At 41.8% G+C, this 24,596-nt stretch overlaps 1 protein-coding gene across 9 annotated transcripts in view; it reads right to left on the bottom strand.

The window, feature by feature from the left end:
- JAM2 (junctional adhesion molecule 2) overlaps nt 1-24,360 on the bottom strand; it is a 37,856-nt gene extending 13,496 nt beyond the window's left edge. For 2 of the 9 annotated variants that reach the window (XR_015705150.1, XM_087759216.1), the window contains exons 1-4: nt 24,218-24,299; nt 23,001-23,790; nt 5,479-5,591; nt 969-1,034 (exon numbers count right to left, since the gene is read on the bottom strand). Coding sequence is in view for 6 of the 9 variants with exons in the window: in XM_087759216.1 (XP_087615342.1) it covers nt 969-1,034; nt 5,479-5,591; nt 23,001-23,125 (304 nt within the window). In the remaining 3 variants the exon portion in view is untranslated. Of the gene's footprint in view, nt 1-968; nt 1,035-4,851; nt 4,952-5,478; nt 5,592-6,547; nt 6,589-22,314; nt 22,412-23,000; nt 23,791-24,217 lie in introns of those variants that run through there. The other 7 variants (XM_087759222.1, XM_087759219.1, XM_087759221.1 and 4 more) reach the window with 7 other exon arrangements.
- Between the last annotated feature and the right edge of the window lie 236 nt (nt 24,361-24,596).

Here is a 24,596-nt window from a genome sequence, read left to right as displayed (position 1 = left end):
TCAGCATGGCATCTGAGATATGTTAAACTGATCTCACTCTATCATACAAATAACAGAAGAACAAAACACAAGCCATATATCATATAAAAAGAAAGAACCTAATCAAGCTTTAATATTACCTGAAGAGCTTCTTCTCCTTTTGCCTGTCCTGAGCTCTAAATGTATTAAGTTTTTCTTCCCCAAAAGTTAAAAGAATACTTGACAGGAGCCCAGCTGACAGCTTTAGAGACCTCCAAAATATTTTATTATTACCTCAAAGAGATGAATAAAGCCTCAAGCTCAGCAAACAGTTCTTTCAATTCCCAAATTCCCATCTCTCTCCATTCCAACTGAATGCAAAAACCAACCAACCAAAAAATCCCACAAAACCCACAAACCTCACATACAAACTACTAGGATCCCTTTCTCATCCACCCAGCAAACATCAGGTTTTCTTCCCTGCCTCCTTAACTTCTCTAGCACATTATTGGAAGTCATTTATTGTTTTACATATGACATATACATATATAAATATGTAAATAGCCATTATAGTTACTGACAATTAAAAACAGCCATTAAATTATAGTTACTGATAATTAGCTGACTTACAGTTGTTCTCGCTCTAGTCCCTCACTTCTCTGTCTTGTCAGATAACGAATGCTTCTCCTTTATATCACTTTCCATCATTTTGGGTGGAAGGAAACCAGGCAGAAGTTACAGAGTGAGCTACCAGGACTGACAAACAAGTCATTGAATCACAGAATAGGTGAGGTTGAAAAGGACCTCTGGGGAGTGTCTAGTCCAACCCCACACCAAGTAAGAGAAAATAGGGGCAAGACCAAGATTACACAAAGAGTCAATAGAGAGAGTAAGAGCAGGACCCCTCAGGAAAGAGGAAAACAATCTTAACAGCTGCACAGCTTCTGTATACATAGTTTGCATGCATTGTGTATATATTAAAAATAATCATAGCAATGCCCATACTGTACCCTTAAACTCCTCTGCTTTTACGTTTTTGTTATCTGTCTCAATGGAAATTCCAGACACTTTATGATCTGCAAGAGGACAGAAAAAAAAAAAAAGACAATTTAGCAATAAACACTTGTAATTTCATATGTGCTTCAGCAGCTACAAGCAATATTTTTGAGACCTCCTTACACTGGACAGATTAGATATTGTGTACTAGAGAGAGCACAGGACTAAGAGCTAGACCAGGGCTGGCCATGTGGATGGCCTTGAACAATTCATCCCTTCCTCTCCATGCCCTGGCACCTGTAAAAAATAGTAATATTTCTCTTTTACAATAGGATGATAATATTTACATGTGAGAAGTCCTATATAAACAGTAGGCGTAGTTTTATACTGCGGTAATGTCTCAGTTTGTTTCTAATTGGGGAGACATATTAATCCATAAGTGTGTTTTCCACTGTATTCCTATTACAAGGCAGGCATGTTTACTGAAGAATACCATGTACAGCTTCTACAGGGTAAAAAAAAATGTGCAGTAATTGGCAGTTACCTCAAATTCTTGTTGAAATGAGAAGGAAAACATTAGTCTACGTTTCTATAGTTTTATATCAAAGAGAGAAGAAACGCCCATACATTCTTGGCTATCTCTTGTATCGGGAATACTGAAATTCCAGAGAGAACAAGAGAAATAACCACTAGCCCTACATCGACCCCCACCCAGCTACCTCCCCCCGCACTGAACCTCACTATACATCCTCTCTTAAGAGCTGCTCTCTTCCCAGGAACGGACTCCACTGTGTTCTCTCACAATTCAGAAGCATTCCTGCAAGGCCCAAGAGTCGGTCACAGTTATTCTGATTACTCCATGGCTACAAGTCTACCAAGCACTTAAGAACAGCTAAATACAGTTCTTCACACAGGTTTACATTAACTTTTTTTTTTTTTTTCCCAAAAGCATCTCAAGTTCCCTTGGGTTTAGGACCAGTTTTGAAGACAGCATGGACACTCCTAATGCAGTCTATTTCCTCTATCTGCATCAGCCAACTGAACAATTGCTACAGAGGGTATGAAGAAGAACTGAGCCCCTCTCCCCATCACCAGTATTTAGAACCATGGCTTAAGAGCATAATGTTCTTTTGACTGATAAAAACTAGTCTTGCTTTACTCCCTTTAGTCTAATCTTGCTATTTACCTCTCTCACACACACAGACCTTTGTTTATCCTCAAAGGATTAATTTCCTTTTCCCCCGCCTAATGAGGGAAGAGTTGCAACCTAGCAGATGGATATCCAGCCTTGATCTGAAGACACAAACAGATCAAGAACCTTTTGCTTATTGTTTTCTTTTGACAGTTGATTACTTCTGTTGAAGCATGTGCCTCATTTCTCACTTGAGCGAGTCCATTTGGGCTTTCAGCTATGGATACTCACAGCTCTGAGTCAGCATACTGTTTTCTTTGTATGAAGGTACCATCATGGAATCATAGAATGGTTTGGGCTGGAAGGGACCTTTAAAGGTCATCTAGTCCAACCACCCCTGCAATGAGCAGCAACATCTACAACTACATGAGGTTGCTCAGAGCCCCATCCAGCCTGGCCTTGAATGCTTCCAGGGATGGGGCACCTACCACCTCTCTAGGCAACCTGTTCCAGTGTTTCACTACCTTCATTGTAAAAAATTTCTTCCTTATATCCAGTCTGAATCTACTCTCTTTTAGTTTAAAACCATTGCCCCTTGTCCTATGGCTACTGGCCCTGCTAAAAAGTCTGTCCCCATCCTTCTTATAAGTCCCCTTTAAGTACTGAAAGGCTGCAATAAGGTGTCCCCAGAGCTTTCTCTTCTCCAGGCTGAACAACCCCAGCTCTTTCAGCCTTTCCTCATGAGAGGTGTTCCATCCCTCTGATCATTTTTGTGGCCCTCCTCTGGACCCACTCCAACAGGTCCATGTCTTTCCTGTACTGAGGACTCCAGAGCTAGACACAGTACTCCAGGTGGAATCCCACCAGAGTGCAGTAGAGGGGCAAAAATCACCTCCCTCAACCTGCTGGCCATGCTTCTTTTGATGCGGTCAAGGATACAGTTGGCTTTCTGGGCTGTGAGTGCACATTGTTGGCTCACACCCAGCTTTTCATGCACCAGAATCCCCCAAGTCCTTCTCCACAGGGCTGCCCTCAATCCCTTCATTCCCCAGGCTGTATTGATACTGAGGGGGTTGCCCCAACCCAGGTGCAGGACCCTGCACTTGGCCTTGTTGAACCTCATGACATTCACATGGGCCCACTTATCAAGCTTGTCCAGGTCCCTCTGGATGGCATCCCATCCCTCAGGTGCATCAACTGCACCACTCAGCTTGGTGTTGCCTGCAAACTTGCTGAGGGTGCACTCGATTCCACTATCTATGTCATTGATGAAGACATTAAACAGTACTGGTCCAGTATACATCATGGTTTTCTTCTCAATTAAAAATCATTATTTATTGTTCAAGTCTGGCACTACAGAGGGAATTCTCCATCCAAACTGTTCCTACGGCCCTTTCCCTCTATAATTTTCTAGGTTTTTTCAGCATCCTTTAAAAATACAGACTGCGGTTCTGTCAGTATCTATAACCATTGCCTCTGAGAGTCATGGAGCAACAGTCAGAATAGGTATTTGAGTCCCCAGCACTATAGGAAAAGTTCAGTTGCTCATTCACTGTATCCTGTTGGGTTGACCTTGGCCAGCTGCCAGACACCCACCCAGCCGCTCTCTCATTTCCCCTCCTCAACATGACAAGGGAGAAAATAAAATTAAAAAGCTCCTGGGCCAAGAGAAAGACAGGGACATCACTTAACAATTACCACAACAGGCAAAACAGACTCAACTTAGGGAAAAATAATTAAATTTATTGCCAATTAAAAATAATGTAAATGCAGGTGTTGTGGGGAATGAGGGTTGTGGTCAGTCCATAATAGCTCCCCTCTGTCGCTCCTTCCTCCACACACTTTTCCCCTGCTCCAGTGTGAGCTCCTCTCCATGGGCTACAGTTACTGTCAGGAGCCTGCTCCTACATGGATCCTCCATGCACTTCAGCTTCCTTCAGAGTATATCCACTTGCTCCAGTGTGGGACCCTCCACAGGCTGCAGTGTGGATATCTGCTCCAGCGTGGTCCTCCATGGGCTGCAGGGCAATAATAGCTGCTCCACTGTGGTTTCTCCATGGGCTGCAGGATATCCTCCTCCTCCTCCTCCCCCCGGCTTGGGGCTCGCAGGGCTGTTTCTCACACTTTTCCCCTCACCGCTGGGCAGCGTTTTGCCCTTCCTTACCCAGGCTTTCCCCAAGGCACCGCCATGGTGGCTGTGGGGCTCAGCTGTGCCCTGCGGTGGGGCCGTTGGAGCCGGCTGGAACCGGCTGTGTCCAGCACGGGGCAGCCCCGGCCTCTCCTCACAGAGGCCACCCTGCAGCCCCCTGCCAGCGCCTGGGAACCTGCACCCCGTACCCCTGCATTACTCTTCAGAGTTGCTTTCTAGATATCTCACCATCCCCTTCCAAATGTATGTCCAACATTTCTTGTTTCTAAGAGAATACAGCTTCACACCTGGCAACAGACTGAATTTTTGTATGTGCACATTACCAAAAGATCCAAATTTGTGTGCAACTACCCTGTCCTTAATATGTTTTAATTTTATTGTCACCTTTGTGTTACCCTAAAATAGTTACAGCAGAAGTTTATAATATGAAAATAAATAAGAAGTGAAGAAGACAATTCCAGCAATGACATTTACATACCCTTAGAATACTGAAATAGCAAAAAATATTTGCATTACAAATAGCACTTGGAAATTTTTTCCACCCCATCAAGAAAGGAAACTTTCCTGTTGGACTTTAAAAAAAGAAATTAGAAAAACAAAATGAGCCCTCACGCACCCTGTTGAGAAGGGAACTGCTTCTCCAGCACCTCCCAAAGTAACTGTTACTTCTGCATGTCCACACAGAGCCCATCTCCTTGTTTTTGTCCAAGCTTGGTCTAGAATAAAGCCTGAAGTCATTAAGTCATATTCCTTTTAACCTATTAAGCCCTATTTAGATTTATGGAAACAAAATTAGCTTTCAACTTTTACCCAAACCATGTTGTTTCTAGAACAATAACCGCCCGCTCCCCTAATCGTATATGCCAATAGATAACAAATCATGTTTATCTATTGAAATAACATCTTCCTTCATGTGTTCATGATGGGGAGGATCATTTTGTTCCGAGGCTCTGACAGCAGCTAACACTTGCTAACGCTTAGGTAGGAATCTCTTCTAGGACTCCAGTGTGTGGGTAAAGCCGTTTATAAATTATTGGCACATCAACCTTCTCTGGATGCAAAACAGCTCAAATACATGCAATTCACCACTGTATTACAGTCACTGTTTCAGGGACTTGGAAATTTCTCTCCTCTTTAAAACAGATATCACACAGCACGCTGTCATGGTCTAAGTATTCATAAGCTAGAAGCCACAATAAGAAAACATGTTTTATGACTTTTGGGGCAGGACCATGGTACTTACTTCTCACTATGGAGGTTATAATTACTTGGCATACTTTGTATTGGGAGCTTGCAATTGCACAAAGTCTCCATATCTCCCCTTGCATCCAGGGATTTACAGAATACATGAAGATCCTATTGCAATGCAATAAGTACAAAATGGGTCAGAAGAAAGAAAGAAGTTCAACATACACACAGCCCTCCTCCTCACACACACAAACCACATATATACATGACCCTCTTCAAGAAGCAGTAGAGTCCAAAGAGTAACTTAATTTGGTCAGCTATCTTTGCACCCCCTTAAAACCATTATGTATTCTGACATAGCAGAAAGACAACAGAGCTCTTTAAAGCCAGAGCATCTCTTCCTTAAAATATCATTTTAGAAATGCCTTTGCCAATTATTCAGAACCCAAGATTTAAGCTTTGGATTTTAATTCACCATGTAAAGAGCAATAGTGAAAAGATGACATATTACTGTACTAGTAAACTTTTTGTTCATCAAACACTTTTATACAGACTGAAAAAACCCTACTCTTACGTGTCAGTAGCTTCATTTGTTTAGAATTAAACCCCAAAAATACACACTTTCCATTTGATAATCACTCACACAGCTGTAAGCTGATACTACTAGCTGGAGGAATCATTAAGGAAAAGCATATTAGTCAAACCAAATCAAAGGAAACAGTGTGCCTGGAGGAAATTACATGAGAACAGAATCAAAACAAAGTTATAAGTACAAGAAAAAAAAGCAGTCTTGTGGTATTTGTTTTGCCAAGTTCTAAATAGCAGGTGGTCTAGAGCAAAGCTTAACAAAGGATTTCAGAGGATACTGTAAGTTTAGGAAGTCCGATGTCCCAAGAATAAAGTGATAATGAAGCCAGTTCTCTTACTGAAATCCCTGAAAGAGAATAGGAAACCAGACATCTGTTTGGTGTTAGCATCCTTCTGACATATGATCACCTCAGGATAAACCATCAGCAACATGCTTAGATGCTGATGCAGGACTTGTCAGCTATGTTAACTACCTGCCACAAGGTACTCAAATGATACCTAGAGTTTTGCCATAGTCACACCATTTAAACACTCACATCTGTTTTGGCTCTCCTGTTGCCATATTTCTGCCTAAGAGAAGTAGTCCATAGATTACGTAGTCCATAAATGGGGAAAGGGGAGGAGAAGCTATCTACCATTGCACAAAATTTGTTCTGAATCACATTTTAAAAAAAAAAAAAAAAAAAGACTAGCTCCCATTCTTCTTAGTAGTCTAAGATGTGGTTGCTACAACTGAAATGCTACCAAGCCTGCTCACGGTGGCACTGCCAGGCTAGACTACGTTAACTCTGACAGTTAACAACAGGCAGCCAGGGCTCAGACCCATCACTCTTCCCAGCGACGTTGCTGTCAGTGGTCAGCGTTTAAGCAGCCTTTGCCTTCCGTCACTTCTGCTTGCTGAATGCTAACCTCCAGCAAACACGCTGGAGAGACATCAGGAGTATTCACAGCCTCTGCAGGAGTCTCCTGTGTTGGCCGGAGTCCTTAACCGATCTCCAAAATCGGCAATTTAGGCACCAAAACATAGCCTGAAATAACTGGAGTAAACCCAGCCTCATTAAGTAAACATAACATAAACATGGCATTAAGACTTCAAATTTTGGAAAAGGGCTAGAAGAAATTATCCCACATCACGGGGGGAAAAAAGAGGAAAAAGATCAACTTCAGTCTTTCTGTTATCTTGAGTCACAAAATTTCTTGAATCTTAAAGAATAACAACAGAACAGGATTTACTGTGGGCAGAGTTTATCCACTTCACAAAAAACCAACCCTGCCTATCTTCACCCACAGAAAACAAATAATGGAGCAGTCTGAAGGGGGGGGGGGTGTGTGTGAAGGCTGGGAATAATAAACCCATCTAAGCCCAGATGCGGAGAGTGAGTTTGTATTTCAATAGGCATGGTGTGACTGCATAAAGGATGGTAACCTAAGAGAGAAGGCACATTTTCTGGCTGACCAGCTAAAGGGGTCTAAAACACAAAAGGAACTTAAAGAGCTTCTCAGCCACCCCTTCCCTTATGTGGTAGCTGTCAGCAGCACTTCTGTTGTGTTTTGGAAACTGCTAGACTTAAACATATCAAGTTTTAGCTGTTCAGACCCGGGAGCTGCTGCAACTCTCTGAGACCTGGCGGTAACACATACAGCTCTTGCAAGTAGCTTAACATGCTGTGAAATACGTGGCAAGATTTTCAACACTCTTACTGGCTAATTAGGACCTAGACCTTGCAGATGTTTTTAATCAAGGAAGAAAACCTAGGGATCCTACACTATGTACACATGTGCTATCCCAACATTAGTGACAAATGAAAGTAGTTTTTCTAGCAGCTTGAAGAAACTGCTTTTAACAAACAAGTTAAGTTTTTAGTCCTTACAACTCTAAGGAAAACTGTTCCTCGATAGGAGCAGATGCAGTGCTGGCTTCCTGGCACTACAAAGAAGTTGTTCCAGTGTATCTGTGCTGGTAGTGTTGCAAGCATCAGGAAAAAAATACAGCTATTTATTTTCACTCCTTAGTACTAGAAATGCAGTATCTTGATCTTGACTCTTGGGAATGACAGAGATACAGCAGAAGAGGCAGGCTTTTAGATACTCAGAAGGTTCAAAGAATAGGGGGATGCAGGGAACAAAAGCTCACTGGCAGAGTAGCACAGCTACTATGTTCTATGTTGTAGGCAGTGCCTTTTCCATAAGGAAAATGCCTTTCCATTTTTTTTTTTTTATTAAAAACCTCATGAAAAGCCTTGTAATGAACCACAATCTGTGTGCATAGATACCTGCTAGCTTTCCCTCCCCACCTTTTATACAAGCCCTCTCCTAACAACTTTTTTATTCATGGAGAAATGGACTAGGTTTTTGGAGCAAGGGAAGAGTGGGGGCAGTGGGAGTAGGAGGAAGAAAATAGTTAAATCCAATATTTGGTTTGGCTTCTCTTTTGGAAGAGCAGCTATTACAAAATTAAAATTCCATCTCTACAGCTGAGTATCTGACGCACACAAAATTGACTTTCTCCCCACCCCCAGTGAAACCAAAAAAATTTCCCCAAAACCCAAAGGCATTTTCCCCCCTTCTAGCCCAGGCTCAGAGCCATGCACAATGGAGAAATCCTCCACTCTGTCTGCTCTCCTGAGCAGAGCTGTACATTTGAAGCTGATAACAAGGCCAGCAACCAGATGGTAGGTCGGTTATATATCTAACACACACATTAAGTGTCTTGCTGGGAAGTCAGCAGATACTCTCTTCACCTTCTTTAATTAAAAGATCTCAAATTAAGAGCAAAAGCAGTCAAATAAAAAAAAAAATCCACAGATACGCAAGTAAGACAAAGCAGTCACGTTTTAAGGTACCCCGCCTGCAGGACCTCTATTGCAAAGTAAGGTGTCACCTTAAAGTGTACTTTAGGGTAGTTCCTCCAAACACAAGAACCTGACAAGTAGGATGTTGTTTCAGAAAAAACAAACCAACCAACCAACCACAAAAGCCCCCAAACAAACAAAACCAACCAAAACTTTGGCTAAAGTGACAGAGTTTCAGTGGCCAAGCTGCTCAAGTTCAATAGTTTTTCTTGGATTTGCTACTTATTACATATCCAGAAGTCTAGGAGCCTAATAGAAAAAGGCACTGTTTTATTTAGATGTAGCATAAAAATAAAAACAATCCTTCACACTCATCTGTTACAGAAAGTAGGTTTTAATCAGCTTCAGTAACTCTGCCTTTGTAATAGAAGTCACATGAGAAACAGAATGCAGAACTGCATTTTCATCCAGCCAGGAGTTATTTAAACAGGGGAAGAGAAGCTTTGCCAGAAAGTGACTAAGAGCAGGATTTCTACCTGTATGAAAAGCTAGTACTGGATGATGTGAGGAGCTCTCAGTCTCACAGGGCTAAGAAGTTCTTGTGTTAAATGCCTCAACTACAGAGCAGCCTAGCAAAGAGGTTTTCATTTATAACGCCAACCTAAGAATGCGTTAATCCTCGTCTTTGTGTGTACTGTTTAGTGCAGTCTGGAAGGCTAGCACACCAGCTGATGGTGCCTTTAGTCTTAACTGTCAAGGTAAGAAAAAAAAAATAATCTTGAAAGTAAAAGTAATGAGAGACTGAAGTTTTCAGAGCCAATTATCTAAAGTTATTGGTAGTAGTCCTAAGAGTTTAAAATCATGTTAATAATTCATTTCAAAGCAGAGCCCCAAGGACAGCTGGCCCTAGAAACACAAAACTGGAAGTGCTTGTAGAGGAGAAAGTAGGGAATAGAAATCAAGTGGCACGGGACAAGAAAGGAAGAGATTATTTAGGTCAGCCTTTCTGAAGAAACTGAACACCAAAGCACAACAGACAAATTCCAGACAAACTGAACCACCTCTTAAGTGCTTTCAGCAGTCCCAACACTGAAAGATTACTGCATGAGATGGTGTGGGAAATTCTGGGGAAAAAAGTTCATAATTATTTTATATAATTAGTAATCATAATGTAAAGTTCAATTCCTTTCAAAGTTTTTTTTTTTTGCCTCCTCTTTTTCTACTCACACAGAAGAGAGGAACAGTTTGAATTCACAGCTTGCAAAGGCTCAACGTTTGTTCCAACAGAGAGACCATCCAGAAAGCACATGCTATTAAACAAGTAAATATTTATAGCTCACACTTTTACAAGACTCAAAACTCTGCTACTCTTCTTGTCTCCATGGCAATTCAGAGGGAGCTTCTGAAAACGGGGGATGGGGTTTTAAACTAGTCAGGCTCTCACAAAAAAGCCTATTTTCCAGCCCTCTCCCAGTCCTGCTCAACAGTGGTTTCCACAGCAACTCAGCAGCGGCTCAAAGACAGCTTGTAAATGCAGTGCAAGCCTATAGCTGCTTCAGCTGTTGCTTATTTTAAGATGCATCAGGGTGCTGGCAACTTCTGGCTAGTACCATCATGTTTCAAAAGACCATGAGAATAGGCTATGGGAGTAGAAGCCCCTTGCCACTGCTGTCCCGCCCACCTCATATCACACACAATAGCAGTGATCTGAAGAAACAGATTTCCAGTTGCATTACGAGGTGTAACAATTCAGCAAAACACTTGCCTGTGCAAATACCTAGAGAAATTATCATAGAATGATTATTAAATTTACAAAACAAAGCTAGGTACCCAGTGCAAACTGGCATGTTCCTCTGAAGTCAATAGTACTAGACTGATTTACATCAACTATAAAATCAGCCCTGAAACACAGGAGAGTTGGGAAAATAGAAGAAACAAACAATCCCCCCCAAAACCCGCACAACCATTCTGGTCCTCAATTTGAGATAAAGATCTCTGAAATCTCCTACAACGTTTAAGTGACTTCTGCTGGAATTGCCAAGCAATTTGAAAAGGATAAACACTTTTGAGAAGTCGCGTCATTTATATATGTACAAATACACACATTATTATCTAAAAAAGCCTGAAAACAAATCTAGTTTGCTTTCCAACTGTGCCAACCAGCATTAGTTACAATTCCAGTAAACGCCATACAAAACTGGAGTCCCTGCTCATTCAGAACCAGTGAAGTCATCCAAGCTCCCTCACTGTGGGATCATATTTCCAGATGCTAGGAAGAACATCAAGATGCTACAATTTTAAATTGTTGCAAGTAAATACATTGTTATAGTAAAGCAATGTCTCTCCCCATAGTTAGTCTTACTCATTTAAGCTGGAACCAAATTTCCCATGCATCCTCAGTCGTTTCTCAAGTTTATAGCAGTTTTTCCCCAGTAGGTCCTCCCAACCCCTTTTTGATTAATCTAAGCATTTCTACAAAGCACTTTCACTGCAGAGGATGAGTGTGTGTGAGTACGTATTAAGTTCTGGCTTCTAAAGGTATAGGAGTAGCTAACTAACCAGAACCGTGCATTGTAAACAGATCCTAAGTAGCAGGTAGGATAGCTAATTTGACCAACTACACCCAAATGTCTCATTTTCAGCAAAGCCAAGTCATCGTTTTCACCTTATGTCCCCCATTGAAAGGGATGATATATCTGAAATACATTACTTAAAGAAAAAAAATTGTTCTCTCCGAAGCAAATATTGACCTAGAATATACTTCTATATAAATATGCAATGGATGTAACAATAACTCCTTGTCGTTAGTTTTTAAAAAGGGCTTTACACAGGCTTTCTCACATTCAATTTTTGCTGACTTTGGGACATACCATGACTTCATTCTAGCTAGCATGTCCATTTAAAAAAAAAAAAAAGTCAGAGTCTTTCCAAAAACAGTAGGATGCTCTTTAAATACAAATACTCAGCAAGAGCCTTGTGCAATGCTTTGTGAATTTGGGATTTCTAAGGTGATGTTTCCAATAACTGGGGGGGGTTGTTTTCACGTGAGCAAATTTCACTCGAACCATGAATTTTAGGACTGCATCCTAACAGTGATAAACATCACTGAACCTGGCTTTTTAACTTTTTTCCTCCAGACTACTGACCAGATTCTTTGCTAATATGAGCTGGGAACATGATGACCACTTCTCTCCTGGCCAAAAGAATTTGGTAAACCCTTCCTAATAATCCAAATGCAATTGCCAAATTAGCTCATCCCATTTTCATTCACACATGATCTCTAACACTGCCAAGTTTGCTCAATAGTCTCTTCTTGCCAGAAGCAGCTAACAGTCATATTTGATGACTATTACTTTCAATCAACATCGTAGTTTACAGTACGAATGCATATCTTTAGCCTTAATTCTACAGGCTTTTAATATATAGTTTAGTTCTTTAACATCAAATTTTATAGAGGCACCTTCTGGCACATTTGAACAAGACTGAAGCCACTCCTTCAATTCAGTTAAGGCTGATACATATCAAGAGGAGCTAGAACAAACAGAAGATGTTTTGTACACTTAAAGGAGAAGGGTGATTAGAAGAAATCCTCCGGAAGGTAGAGCTAGGAACAATAGGTCACAGTATAATAGGTGCCAAGTTTTCTTTAAAGGGGATGAAGAGAGTAAAAAAAGAAAAAAAAACAAACCACAAAAAACCCACACACAAACAAACCAAAAAAACCGACTACAGTCTTCATCACATTAAAAGCTACACAAGCAAAACAACATATGGGTATTCAGATTAGAAAACATTAGAAGAACAACAATGGAAAGTTACACAGGAAACAGGAATAAACATAATAGGGTAACTCTGTGCTTTATTTATTTTTAAAATCAAGCATAAATGTTAACTTGGTGATCATCACAGCTTCTCAACAGAAGAGATGTGTTAGGAGCCACATCCTCCAGAATGTTTGGGTAAGGTTCGCCAATGAAACACTTGGCTGCTGTGTGTCAGAAGAAGGGAAATCTCAGTATGTGAGCTAACATTCACAATTCACCGGTTTGCTGCTTCATGTAATAGGATTTGATGATCTCATCTGCAGGTACTTAAACTAAGAAAGTACCAGCTGTTTCACTCTCACAAAAATGAAACAAAAAAGATGTCAGCAATTCTGTAATGCTGTAAAACTACATCAAAAAAATAATCCAGGAGACAGAATTTGTATGGAAGACAAATAATCTTGTCAGAATTAGTCAATCCAGTCACAGTTCAGAGACAGAAACAGTACCAGGAACATGTAGAGCTGGGAAATTTTTTTTTAAAGCCATTAGATTTTTTTTATTTTTTTATTTTTTTATTTTTTTAGAATAAGCCATATCTGATTAAGGATTCAGCCCCCTGGGTCACTACCTTCTCGAGCACAACTTGGTGCTTAAAAGTCTGGCAGTTGAAATGGCTATATCCGGAATACTCTACAACACACATAAGATACAATATCATCAAAAACTGCATGTTACCTTTCTAGAACACTTGTTAGAGTCAATAGATAACACATTTCATGAAACCATGACTCCCAGATAGGCATATACGCTGCTTTAGATTACTCTTTTGCCATCTGCTTTGCCTACTTCTGCCGATATTTCCTTTATAACCAACTGCTCATGAGATATTGATGCTCTAGAAACTTGTGTGACACTATTATTACTTAAACTGAAGCTTCCTTTAGAAATAAGACTAAATAATACCACTTTGAAGGTGCTTGTGCTCCTTCAACTCAGGTCAACTAATTTCGGTTTAAGGATCTCTTTTTAAAAAAGATGACTGAAGAACAGGCCAAGGACTATGCTGGCAAGCAGATCATACAGGCAGACGCACATCAGCATAAGCGCTGTGATCACATGGAACCCAAACACAAAATAAGGTCTTTAGAGTTCAGCTCTAAATTCACAGAACAATATGTTTTAGTAAGAAGAGGATCTGGGCACATTTACATATTTATTCCCACTGTTATTGCAGGGCTGAGCTTCTTGCAATGTGCCTGGATGGTACAGAGCTAGCACAAGCAGAGCTATGAGTGGTCAAGAAATCAAGATGGGGAACCAGATGGCTTGTTGAATAATAGATTGCTACCAGCTTTCTCTTCTAGAAGAGGAACTCATCACCGACTTAAGTTCAACAGTTCTCCTGAAAGCACCTTTGTAAAATAAGCCCATAAGCTTTTATGGTTTACGTTTACAAGTACCAGGTATTGTTTTAGGATGGGTTCCTTACAAGAAAAAAATAATTACTCTTTCACAGGAAAGAGTATCCACTTCAGAGTTCACAGATATGCAACTCTTCATAGCCAAGTCTACACATATTTTCTACTTAAACAGTCTGATTTCTTAACTAAGCCCCTTGCCACATTTAGCCATAGGAGCTTCCTAGGATACTATCTGTCCACCCAGCACACGTTCCCCATCCCAAGGCAGAGGCAGCTAAAGAACAATTGATAATCTAAAATAATCATATTCCATACCACATTTTTACATACAAGATTTCAGCAGGGCTCCATAAAGTTATAAGGGATCCGAATGCAGCATATAGGTGCAGGATTGCAGCCTTAACAGCAACATGATGCAGTAGACAATTTTTCTAGTTTTCAGCTGATTAGTCCCACCCCAAAACTGAAGGTGTTTAAGTTACTAATATATCTATATTGGACATAGTATTTTAAATAGTATGCCTGTAAACAGGGTTACTAGGGCCCAAGTCAACTTCTTTATGTACATATTGGACGCACAAGCTACACTGTTAGTTCAATTGATATTCTCTCTAGTTATGACTTATCCCTCTCCTTCTCTTTGTATTCATGTAATGTGAGCTAATTCAGCTTCAAAAGAAGGGCAAATTCCTCCTTACCCCCTCCCAATATTTTGTTCACTGCTTGTAACATTAATTTCTGCTGGAATCCACAGGTACAGCATCGCTTCAGTAACAAACAACAGCTCTGTTCCTTGCCCATCCTGTTCTACCTCCAAGCTGCTCTTTTGCTTTGGGGGCTGGGGGGACACTGATGTATACAATCAATTGCTAAAGATACCAATAAGATCCAAGTTCAACTTTGCCCCCCCCACACCCCCAATTAGATAAAGTTAAAACCAGTTGTGTTCAGAGTTTATAAAATGCTAGGCTGATCCTAAATACTGACTTATTCCCAGCTTTCCAAAGTGAAGCATAAAATTATCTTTTGGGTTTAGTAGATTTTGTTATATAGATATGCTATTCTTTTAGGTTTAATTATTTTACTAGAAGACACAGTATCTGTCTTAAAGTTTTATGACATTTTCATAAGAAAATGTAAGTTTTCTACGACTTTTCTGTTAGACTGAAGACTAGCTTAAAAAGGTAAGAAAAAAAACTTCTGCGCTGCTGTGATGTTCCATAGCAGACATTAAGTTTGCTTTAACTCAAGATAAGTGTTCTGCACCTGGAAGTCTGTACATATAAGAACTGGCCATCCCACTCCTCTTTCTGTTTACATAGCTTTCAAAAAGCTTCGAATAGACTTTAAGTAAGTTTAAATGCTTATGAAGCATCACTTCATTCTTCTCTCACAAAAATCAGTGCATTCTCCCCACAGCTATTTACGTTAGAAAGCTACTGCACTCTGGCAACTAGGCAAAGCATTTGTAGCACCGTTTTCCCTTCCTTCTCCCTGCTAAAAAAGGGGGCTAAGAATTTGAACACAGTTGGAAAGCAAACAGCATCTGTGTGTGGACTGTTACAGTCTTGAGGGCTCAGCTAGAGATACAACTGGAACATGAATGAAATAAGAAACAGATAGAGCGTGCACTGACAGGGGAAAAGTAGAGCCGAAAACAATTTTTTAGTTAGTTTCTCTACATATGGTGCTGATTCCCTGTTGTTAAACAGCTTCCCCAGAAGACTTTTATCCCCTAGAACATTATTTATTGAAAGGCTCTGAAGATGAGTGCTATAAGTACATGAACTTCTGGAAGTACCCCTGAGCCATCATTTCAACAACACTTAAATTGAACACGTAGAAAGAAAAGAATCACATTTACTTTTTATGCCTAATACATTTCAGAAGACTTCTGTATCACTTGATTCAAAACAGCGCTAGTTGATGTCCAGGATGTAGGCCTTATTTTGGGGGGGGGAAGCAATTGACTGACTTACAAATAGAATGATGTGAAGGCCTCTTAGACTGTATGGCAAGTAGCAAAACCACACACTAATGCAGCCCAAAGGGTCACTTCTTGATGTCTAAGCATGCTTGTACTATGGACACATCTGCTTACTTCTCTCTACCTCCTCTCCCAGGCACCAACTTTGACGTTACAAGTGAATCTGGAGTGTCTGAATTTGTTTGCTTTACTAGTCACTCCAATGCTACAACAGCATCATCTTAAAAACCTTATGAGCCCTTACTACTACTTGGCTGTCGCGACCTTCCTTGTCTTTTACATTTTCAGATGCTGTATTGCTCTATTCCAATATTGATTTTCCTTTCAGGAGCCTCTCAAATGATTATGACATTCTTGCGTATCAGTGAATCACATTACACCAGGGAGGACCATTACGTTGGTGAACAGAAGGCAACAGCAGCATTCATTGCAAGATACAAAGAATACTCAAATACTGACTAAAAAGAAAATATTTACCTTTCACATAAAAATATTTACTGACATTTAAATGGAAAGCTACTAAGTCTTCTCAGAGGATAAAGACCTTTTCTACAGAAACTCTTCCAGCGTCTAAGCATTGCTATTAATGATCTTTTCATTGGACTTTATGTGGACATTAGAGGAGAAAGAAAGAAAGAAAGGAAAAAAAAAGAAGACACACCCCTTCCCCACTTTCCAAGGGGAACCCTGTAATACATGTTTGTTCTTTAAAGAAAAGCAGGGGAGATGAACAGAGACACAAAAAACCTCCAACAAACCAACAACACACAAAAAAAGAACTCAACCCAGCAACAACACACAAAAAAAAGAACTCAACACAGCAACATTTATTACATATTTTTGTTTCTGAACAATGCTAAGCAGACACCAGTGATGTCTTCCTTTGATATTCTACTACTTCAGTTTTAGAGATAATTGTCCTCTATTTAATTATTCCTACAGTTAAGAGTTGCAAACATCTGAAACAAGCTGGAGTTGTTTGTACACAGTATAAGTCACAGATTAGTTATGATCTTCTAAGTCTCAAGCAATGAAATATATGCATTTATCTGTTGGAAGTGACTAAAATTTATACCCTTTCCAAATCTTGACATATAACAACATCTTAATTGGCAAAATACCATGTTAAAATTTGTTTAACTCAGCAGCAGCATTTAGAGTCTCCAGTCATGTCACATTTATTACAGAAAGCATATATTTCTGTTCAGAATTAACTAAGAGTTAACTTAATTAACACACAGACCTTTCATATAGCATGGGTCAGCTAAGTGTTTTGTTTTCAGCAGGGTCTGACTTTCCCCCAATCTACGTTTAAAAAGTGTTCAGGCTCTCAAGTAAGCTCAACACCTTAACACCAGTCAATCAGACCCAGCAAAGCTCTGTAGCATGAAAACAGCAGCTCAGAATGCCCCAGCCGACGCCACTGAGCAACACCTCAAGCCAGAGCTGCAGGGGCTCCCAGCCAGCAGCCCTGCACGGGTCTTGGCACACCAAAGCCCATACTTCTCATCCCCAGCCACTGTGCCCTCTCAGATTTTTCTGTATTTAGACAGGGAAGCAGCCTCCTCAAATACAGATGTATAGCCCTTCATTATTAAATACATAGGACAGCTTGTTTGAATCCCAGTTTCAGCAGTGCTCACCACCACCAGTTTGAATGGTGTCAAAGCTGCAAAGCCCTGTCACACTCCCTGAAATCCCAGTCAAGCTGGCACAAGGGTACATAAAACAAGAGCCACAAAAACCAAGCCAGGAGTTTAAGAGAGAATTTCTCACCTTTGTGGTTGACTAGCTTAAAGACTGGAGGAGGGGTAGAAAATCAGTTTAGGTGGCCCAACAGTCAAAAGGCAAAGCACCAATATTTACTTTTTAAGACCATTTTATAGAAACAGAAAGGCTACTGGAGCACAAAAGCTAGCCATAACATGCACCTAAACACACCTACGCATTCTACAGATATCATTCCAGATGATGCGTTTTTACTCATTTTTGCCAGCACAGCTACTAGAAGGCTTCAGTTATGAACCAGGGCCTCCTGGAGATAAGTACTGTCTATACGTTCAAGTGGTAAACTACTGTCTAACTCACCTAATATGTATTCAAACTCCAGGTTTCTGCATATCATTTCCTCATATGTTTACAAGTATGCCAAGCACAAACACTGCTCCAACTCTAACCCAGCTCTAGCCAACATACACAAGTCTTTAGCATACCACCCCCAAGAATTTTTCCCAATTCATACTGGGCACTTTCTGCAGGCTGAGATACAATACATAATAATTTTTGTTTCTTTATTGTATTAATTTGAGCAAAAGTCACTTCTCAAGAATGCACATTCCATCATTACCTCCAAGTACTACGCTAGCAGTTTGTGAACAGCAAATATAGCCCCTATTGTTAACGTTATCTGGTCCCAAAACAACGCTATAATACATCACTTTCCATACAGGTAATATGTTTTGTTTCCCTTTGAGTCTGATCCAGTGGTTTGGACAGGCTTGAGAGCGTGTTCAACTTTTAAGAAGTTAATCCAAATAAAAGCTATGTAAATATATCTATTGAAACTTCATACCTGTAGGGTCAGTTCTTTCCAGCTCAAGTCTGACCATTTCTTACTTTTTTAAACAGCCAGGATCAAGTTGTAGCTATTTCAATGCAAGTTGGAACTTACCATCTCTTACTAAAAACTGCTAAGTTTTGAATGTGTAAAAAGCATTCAAAAAGGCTTATTACCAGATTTTTCTATTGTGTCTTCCCCTGCAAATAATCTGAGAGAAACTGAATGCCTGCTTTAATTCCTATTAACCAGGAGAGGTTACAGACTTACTCATGGTTCAACAACTACTGCTGTTGCATTTATTGCTGTTGTTCAGAAATGGCTATTTTCCCCTTCTTCCTTCTCCAAAAGCTCCTTCACCTCCCAGTGTATATTAGAAACTGACAAGTGAACAGGACCAGATGTTCAGCTGCCAAGCTCACCTTCTGCCTCGTTTAAGAAATTTTATATAAGCACTTGAGTGCTCAATGATATACTGTGAGCATAGAGGTGACATAACCCATTGGAGCCCTCCAGAAAAAAGTGGCTTTGGAAATACAGGTGAGCACAAGCACTGGCAATCATCCAAATGCTTCTCCAGCCTCATTTGCTGTCTCATTCTTTGAAATACATATTAATTTCCCTGAAAAACCCAGCATTTAGATGAAGGAAGCGAATAATTTGTCTCGATTACAAGACACCATAATATTTGCTTTAAGCTTCCTGTGGTGGAATTACAGCACAACCACATAGAAGGCTTTGGAGGAAGACACGACCTGCTTTTTTGCAGAAATGTTTTGTTAAAACTGATAGTTCTTTGAAAAGTACTCCGGATGGGAAAAGACATGCCAGAAAGTAATACTGTAACAAAGCTAGCTTTACCAAATTGGGGGTGGGGAGGTGAGCTACCTGGAATTGCTTCCTGGTAAATGAATTGCCTTTCAGCTTCCACATAAGATTTCCCTCAGTTTCCATTAAAGTGCTCACCCCATTATAAATTAGCCACTAAACTAGAAAGTAAGAACTTGTAAACCAACTATTTGCCCATATATATGCAATAGTGCCACAAAGTTATCACAGTAGAGGAAAAAAAAAAACAAAACAACCACCCAAACAAGAAAAAACAGCAATGAGATAGTTCATTGTATACATCCACAGGGACACTGTTTTAAGCATTTCTTTTTTTTTTTTTTAATATCATTGTATAACTTCAAGGGAACCCTAATTTAGGCATTCCATATGGCCCAGGCAAATAGTCTGCAATGACAACCTTGTGCTTCAATTGTTTTGATATACAAGATATTTATATTGCAATGACATTTCTGGCTGCGCGAACATTTCTTAGTAATCTTCCTTTACATAAGCATTTACACCGGAGTCACCTCTAGTATCGCTAAGAGAAAGTATGACACTAAGCCTTACTTTGAGAACAAAATGTGTTTCTAAAAGAGATCGCCAGCTGCAGAGAACCAGTGATAAACAGACTGTCTGCAGAAGCGCTCCAACAGAAAGATGACATTTTGAGCATTGATGGACTCTAAGTAGACCATACCATAGGTAAACTTTTAAATTCCAATTTCAGAACTAAATTACTAGTTGTTCCTGCCCCTCCAAAAGCACTGGCTTCCCAAACCTACACACCCCCCAACAAGGGAAGCTTGCTTACTGCTGTTGCAGAAGATTCACATTCATGTCACTGTACATCTTCAGTGAAGAAATATCACTATTATTTACTCATGTGAAATTAGGAGAAAATGGGATTTTTTTTTTTTTTTTTAATATCAGTTGTACAAGATTCTCCCATAGGTAAGAAGAGGACTTTTCTCTCATGACCACCAGCAATTCAGAAGAAGCTAAAGCACTTGGGGCACCCTTTGAGGAAGGGTAAAAGCCTTCTCCAGCATTTTTAGCTCACTGCTTTAAAAACAAGTCTGCACACACCCCCAATAACATTTGGGGTTAGTCAGTGGACACGGACAAGTTTGGTAGCTCTAGGTCATGAAAGATGATCCCACTTGTTTTAAGTCAGCCAGCTAAAGAGAAAAGGTGAAGTCAAAGTTCAACTACTTGCGAGTTCTTATCTAATCATTTGTGATCTCATCAGCCAGTTTCTGCAGCAGAACCTGGCAGCTACCATGTTGCTGCCAAAACAGTCTGCAGTAGGAAATATAGGTATAATACAGGAAACAATCACAAAAATATCTTTGTGTAATTCAGTTAAATAGCCAATGAGAAGACCTCGTCCAGGCTCAATTAGATCTGCTAATCACAGTGGTAGTTTTAACTCTCATTATTAATGCCAGATGCCCTATGGTATTCACAATTACGAGAAATACATGTCCTATGACATGAACAAAGAACTATTGCAACATTAAAGCTGAGAAAACAGGACCTCAGAGGCCAAGCAACAGCAAAAGCAAGCCCTCCACTTCCATACATCCACCTTAAACAGAAGAAAACAAGAGGAATTGTGATTGTCGTGACATGACATTTCCAGGTACGTTTCCTCTCTCCTGTAAGCAGTGAGGGAAGACAGTCGCGCTCAATTTTTTCTTTTGCACATCCCATAGCAGGCTGCGGGGCCAGTAACCTGACTTAAGGATACCGCAGGGCCAGCCAGGGACCTGGAGAGATTGAGGAGAGACACAAAGCCCTTACCACAAAACAGCACTGCTTCTGGCTGAGGCCTCTCAGAAAGAGAGCCACTTACAAGTAGCATGCCTAAGTTTAAGGGAAATAGCGTGACTTGCTCAAATGCAGCAAAGGCCATGATTTCTGAGGGATATGCCAATAACTCACAGCCAAAATTTCTTCTGAGCCCTGAGGATCTGACCAAGAGGGTGAAATTGTGAAGGTTATAACACAAGCTAGAAAGAGGAGCATGTCTCCCTTTTAAAGACAGGAAGGTCTTCCAACCAAGACCTCCATTTTTATCCGTTTTAGAAGCATTTGGGTATCTTGTGCAGTGTCACCACAGTGATAAATGAAAAAAGGTAGCCTGAACATTAGAAACAAGCATTGCTTTTCTGTAGTTAATTTTCATTTGTTTGTTTATATTTAAGAAGCTTACTGTCATCTCACAGCCTATGTTATGGTATCTAAGAGTCTGTGCAGGTTTGTAGGCTACTAGCAGTCTATAGCAAAGAAATACTACTTCTCAATTAAAACAGCAAGAGAAGGAACCTTCCTTTGATGTCACTTCCCCCCACTCCCTCTCCAAAAAAATAGGTAGTCTGCTTTACAGCATTATATTGTACAGATAGAAGCGTGCAGTCTTACAAACTCAAGAAATACCACCTCACCTGAACACGGACGCTGATTTAGAAATCAGAGTAGAGTCCCTACCAAGTTAATGCAGCAAACAAAGAAGGTTCAAGAGAAGACTGGGGGTTGACAATATTCTCAATTTTGAGTACATCACATATCATCAGGAAAGCATAGTTTAAAGACTTCCACTGTCAATTCCTACAGCCAATGCAGTTACGCTTTATGATTTCTTGTTGGGGGCGAGGGGGGAAAACACAAAAGGCTTTTTTGGTCTAGAACCTCTGTATCTTGCTGAAAGATTCCTGAGCACTAAGGAGTGTTTGTTTTAACGCCAAAAACAAACAAACAAAAGCTCACCTTATTTATTGCTCAAACTACCCCAGTGAGCTCAATCAAATGTTTATGTAAGACTACTATTTATTGCCTCTGCATTGTCCTCACACAGAGGCATTGTACTAGATTTGCTTCCAGCATCAACAGCTTAATTTCTAACGTACATTAACGCAAGGAAAAACAAAAATAAAATATCACACCTAGAATCTTCAGAAAGAGGCCAGTTCATCAGTATGTGCTATCTCCTGCAGAGTAGCCATGATGATTAATAACAATCATTTCTGTACATTTTCTGTCTTGCCAACAGAGCTCGCAGGTCTTACTCTGTGGCACCTTTTAAAACTTCCCAGATAACATCAGTTTCAGGAGCTCCTGCTGACAGAATATGATTGGAGACCTCCAGCTCCCTTACTTTCCCCTAAATGAAAGGTAAAAGAGAAGCTTTAACTCAGAGAGACCACTATTTCTGCAGGTCATTAGTATTTCTTAGTAGATTCTCACTGAAAAGCAAACCAAACCTCATCTACCTCAGCACTGTTCTTGGCTATGCTGACTTCCTTTGGCCAACTTATAGAACTCTTAATTTCTGCAGCTAACCTACCAAGTTCTCTAGACCTACTCCACAGTATAACGTTCACACGCTTCAGGTATCAACCACTACTTTCTTTTCCTCATTAGTTTCTGCCCATTCCCCACTATCTCCATGGCACAGTGCGCCCCAGTCCCACATAGGAGACCGCTCAGCCCATACATCCGACTTGGACGCCGGTATTACTCAGTCTTATTGTTAATGTGAACATGCTCAGTAGCAGCAGACTCCTGATTGCCTGGATTTCTGCCTGGATTTCCTCTGGCTCACACAAACAATCAGCGTTTGCACACCCACCTACAGTCACTTTCTCCATGTGACGACTTCTTATCAGCACCTTGCTGGTAAACCTTCTCCCCACCTGGCGTTTCTTGAGAATTGGGACAGGAAGAAGAAAAAAAATGCATGTCTGAGAACAACATAGGCACCAGACTTCGATCCACTGTACTGCTTCCAAACCACCCTCTATAATTTCCTCACTGGTCAAAGCCAGCACTGCCAACAGACACAACTAACCAGAAAGCTGAGCAGCCTGAGGATTGAGAACCCGTCCCAGGTGGTCACTTCATTACAAGACTGTGCTACATAACTCTTTTCAAAACATTTACTTCCATGTACAGCCTCTTTCCCTAAAATACCAGCAAGAAGGCACAAGAAGCATACAACAGGAGCACAGTAAGACGTGACCTGAAAGCAACAGCCTTAGCACACGACTGGCTCTATTAACACTGTATGTTAATTCACTGCTGCTTCACAGGTATGTGGCCCCACGATCTGTTTTTTCTTATTTGCATGGGCTTTCTGGGTGGCGCAGCTTTTGCCAATTTATTTTAACATCTCCTCCACCCCCCCCCCCCTTTGTTTTTAATGAGTTAGACAATAGGACCACAAAAACATCGGAAACTTAAGTCTGTTCTGGAGCTGCAGCATCCAGCGCTGCCAACAGAAAACACGCTCCCGTCACTTGCTCATTCATCTTGCAAAGGCCATCAGAAAAGCAAACTACGCAGCCTGCATCCTAAAGTTTGCATCACTGCAGAAAGCCACTGGCTTGCGCTGAAACAGGCCCGGGTTAAACAGGTTACATCTGTGCGAAAACAAGAGACACATGGAAGTAATCAGCGCGCACTCCCCCGGCTGCAGCGAAGGACGCGTCCGCTTCTATTCCGCCGTTGGAGAGGCGGCTTGGCCCCTCTCGCTCCGGGGGCGAGGGAGGGGAAACGCCGTCCCGCCGCGGCCCCCCTCGCCCTGCCCGCAGGCTCCCCGGGCCGGGCGGCGGCGCCGCGGGGGTGGGCGCGGCTCTCGGCGGGGCGCGGCCGGGCCGGGCCGGGGAAGGGGCCGGGCCCTCCCCCCGTCAACGCGCACACAGAGACTTGGGGGGCCCCGTCCCCCCCGCGGCCGGGGAGCCCAGCGCCGTAGCGGGGCGCGGAGCCCAGCGGCCGGGGCGCTCCCGGAGGGAGCGGTACGCGACAGCCCCCACGCCCGCTCCGCGGGGAAGGGACGCGGCCACTTACAGCTCAGGACCCCCAAGTAACCGAGGAGCAGCAGGCGGAGGCTGCGGCTCGCCATCTTCCCGGCAACGGCCGCTCCCCACCGGCGGCAGCGGTTAATAACCGCCGGGCGACGCCGGCGGGGCGTGAGGCGCGGCCGGGGGGGGGCGGCCCGGCCCGGCCGCGCCTCGGCCCGGGGTAACGGGGCGGCGCCTGGCGGGCCGGGGGCGCCCGGGAAGGCGGCCGTGGAGCAGGTGCGGCAGCCGGGACGGAACGCCCGCGCCCGCGGGGCTCTGCCCCCGCGCCGGCGAAGCCAGCCCGCCGCCGCCACCCCGAAAGTTTTAAGGCGTCGGAGGAGGCTGCACCGAGCGCGGGGAGCGGCGGCGGGCTGCGGGGCTGTGCG

This window comes from Nipponia nippon, unplaced genomic scaffold (genome assembly GCF_047370975.1).
Source record: "Nipponia nippon isolate SJK-2023a ecotype South Korea unplaced genomic scaffold, ASM4737097v1 scaffold_2, whole genome shotgun sequence".
Lineage (NCBI taxonomy): Eukaryota > Metazoa > Chordata > Aves > Pelecaniformes > Threskiornithidae > Nipponia > Nipponia nippon.
Note: the sequence above shows the minus strand (reverse complement) of the source record. Positions and strands in the feature narration are given on the sequence as shown.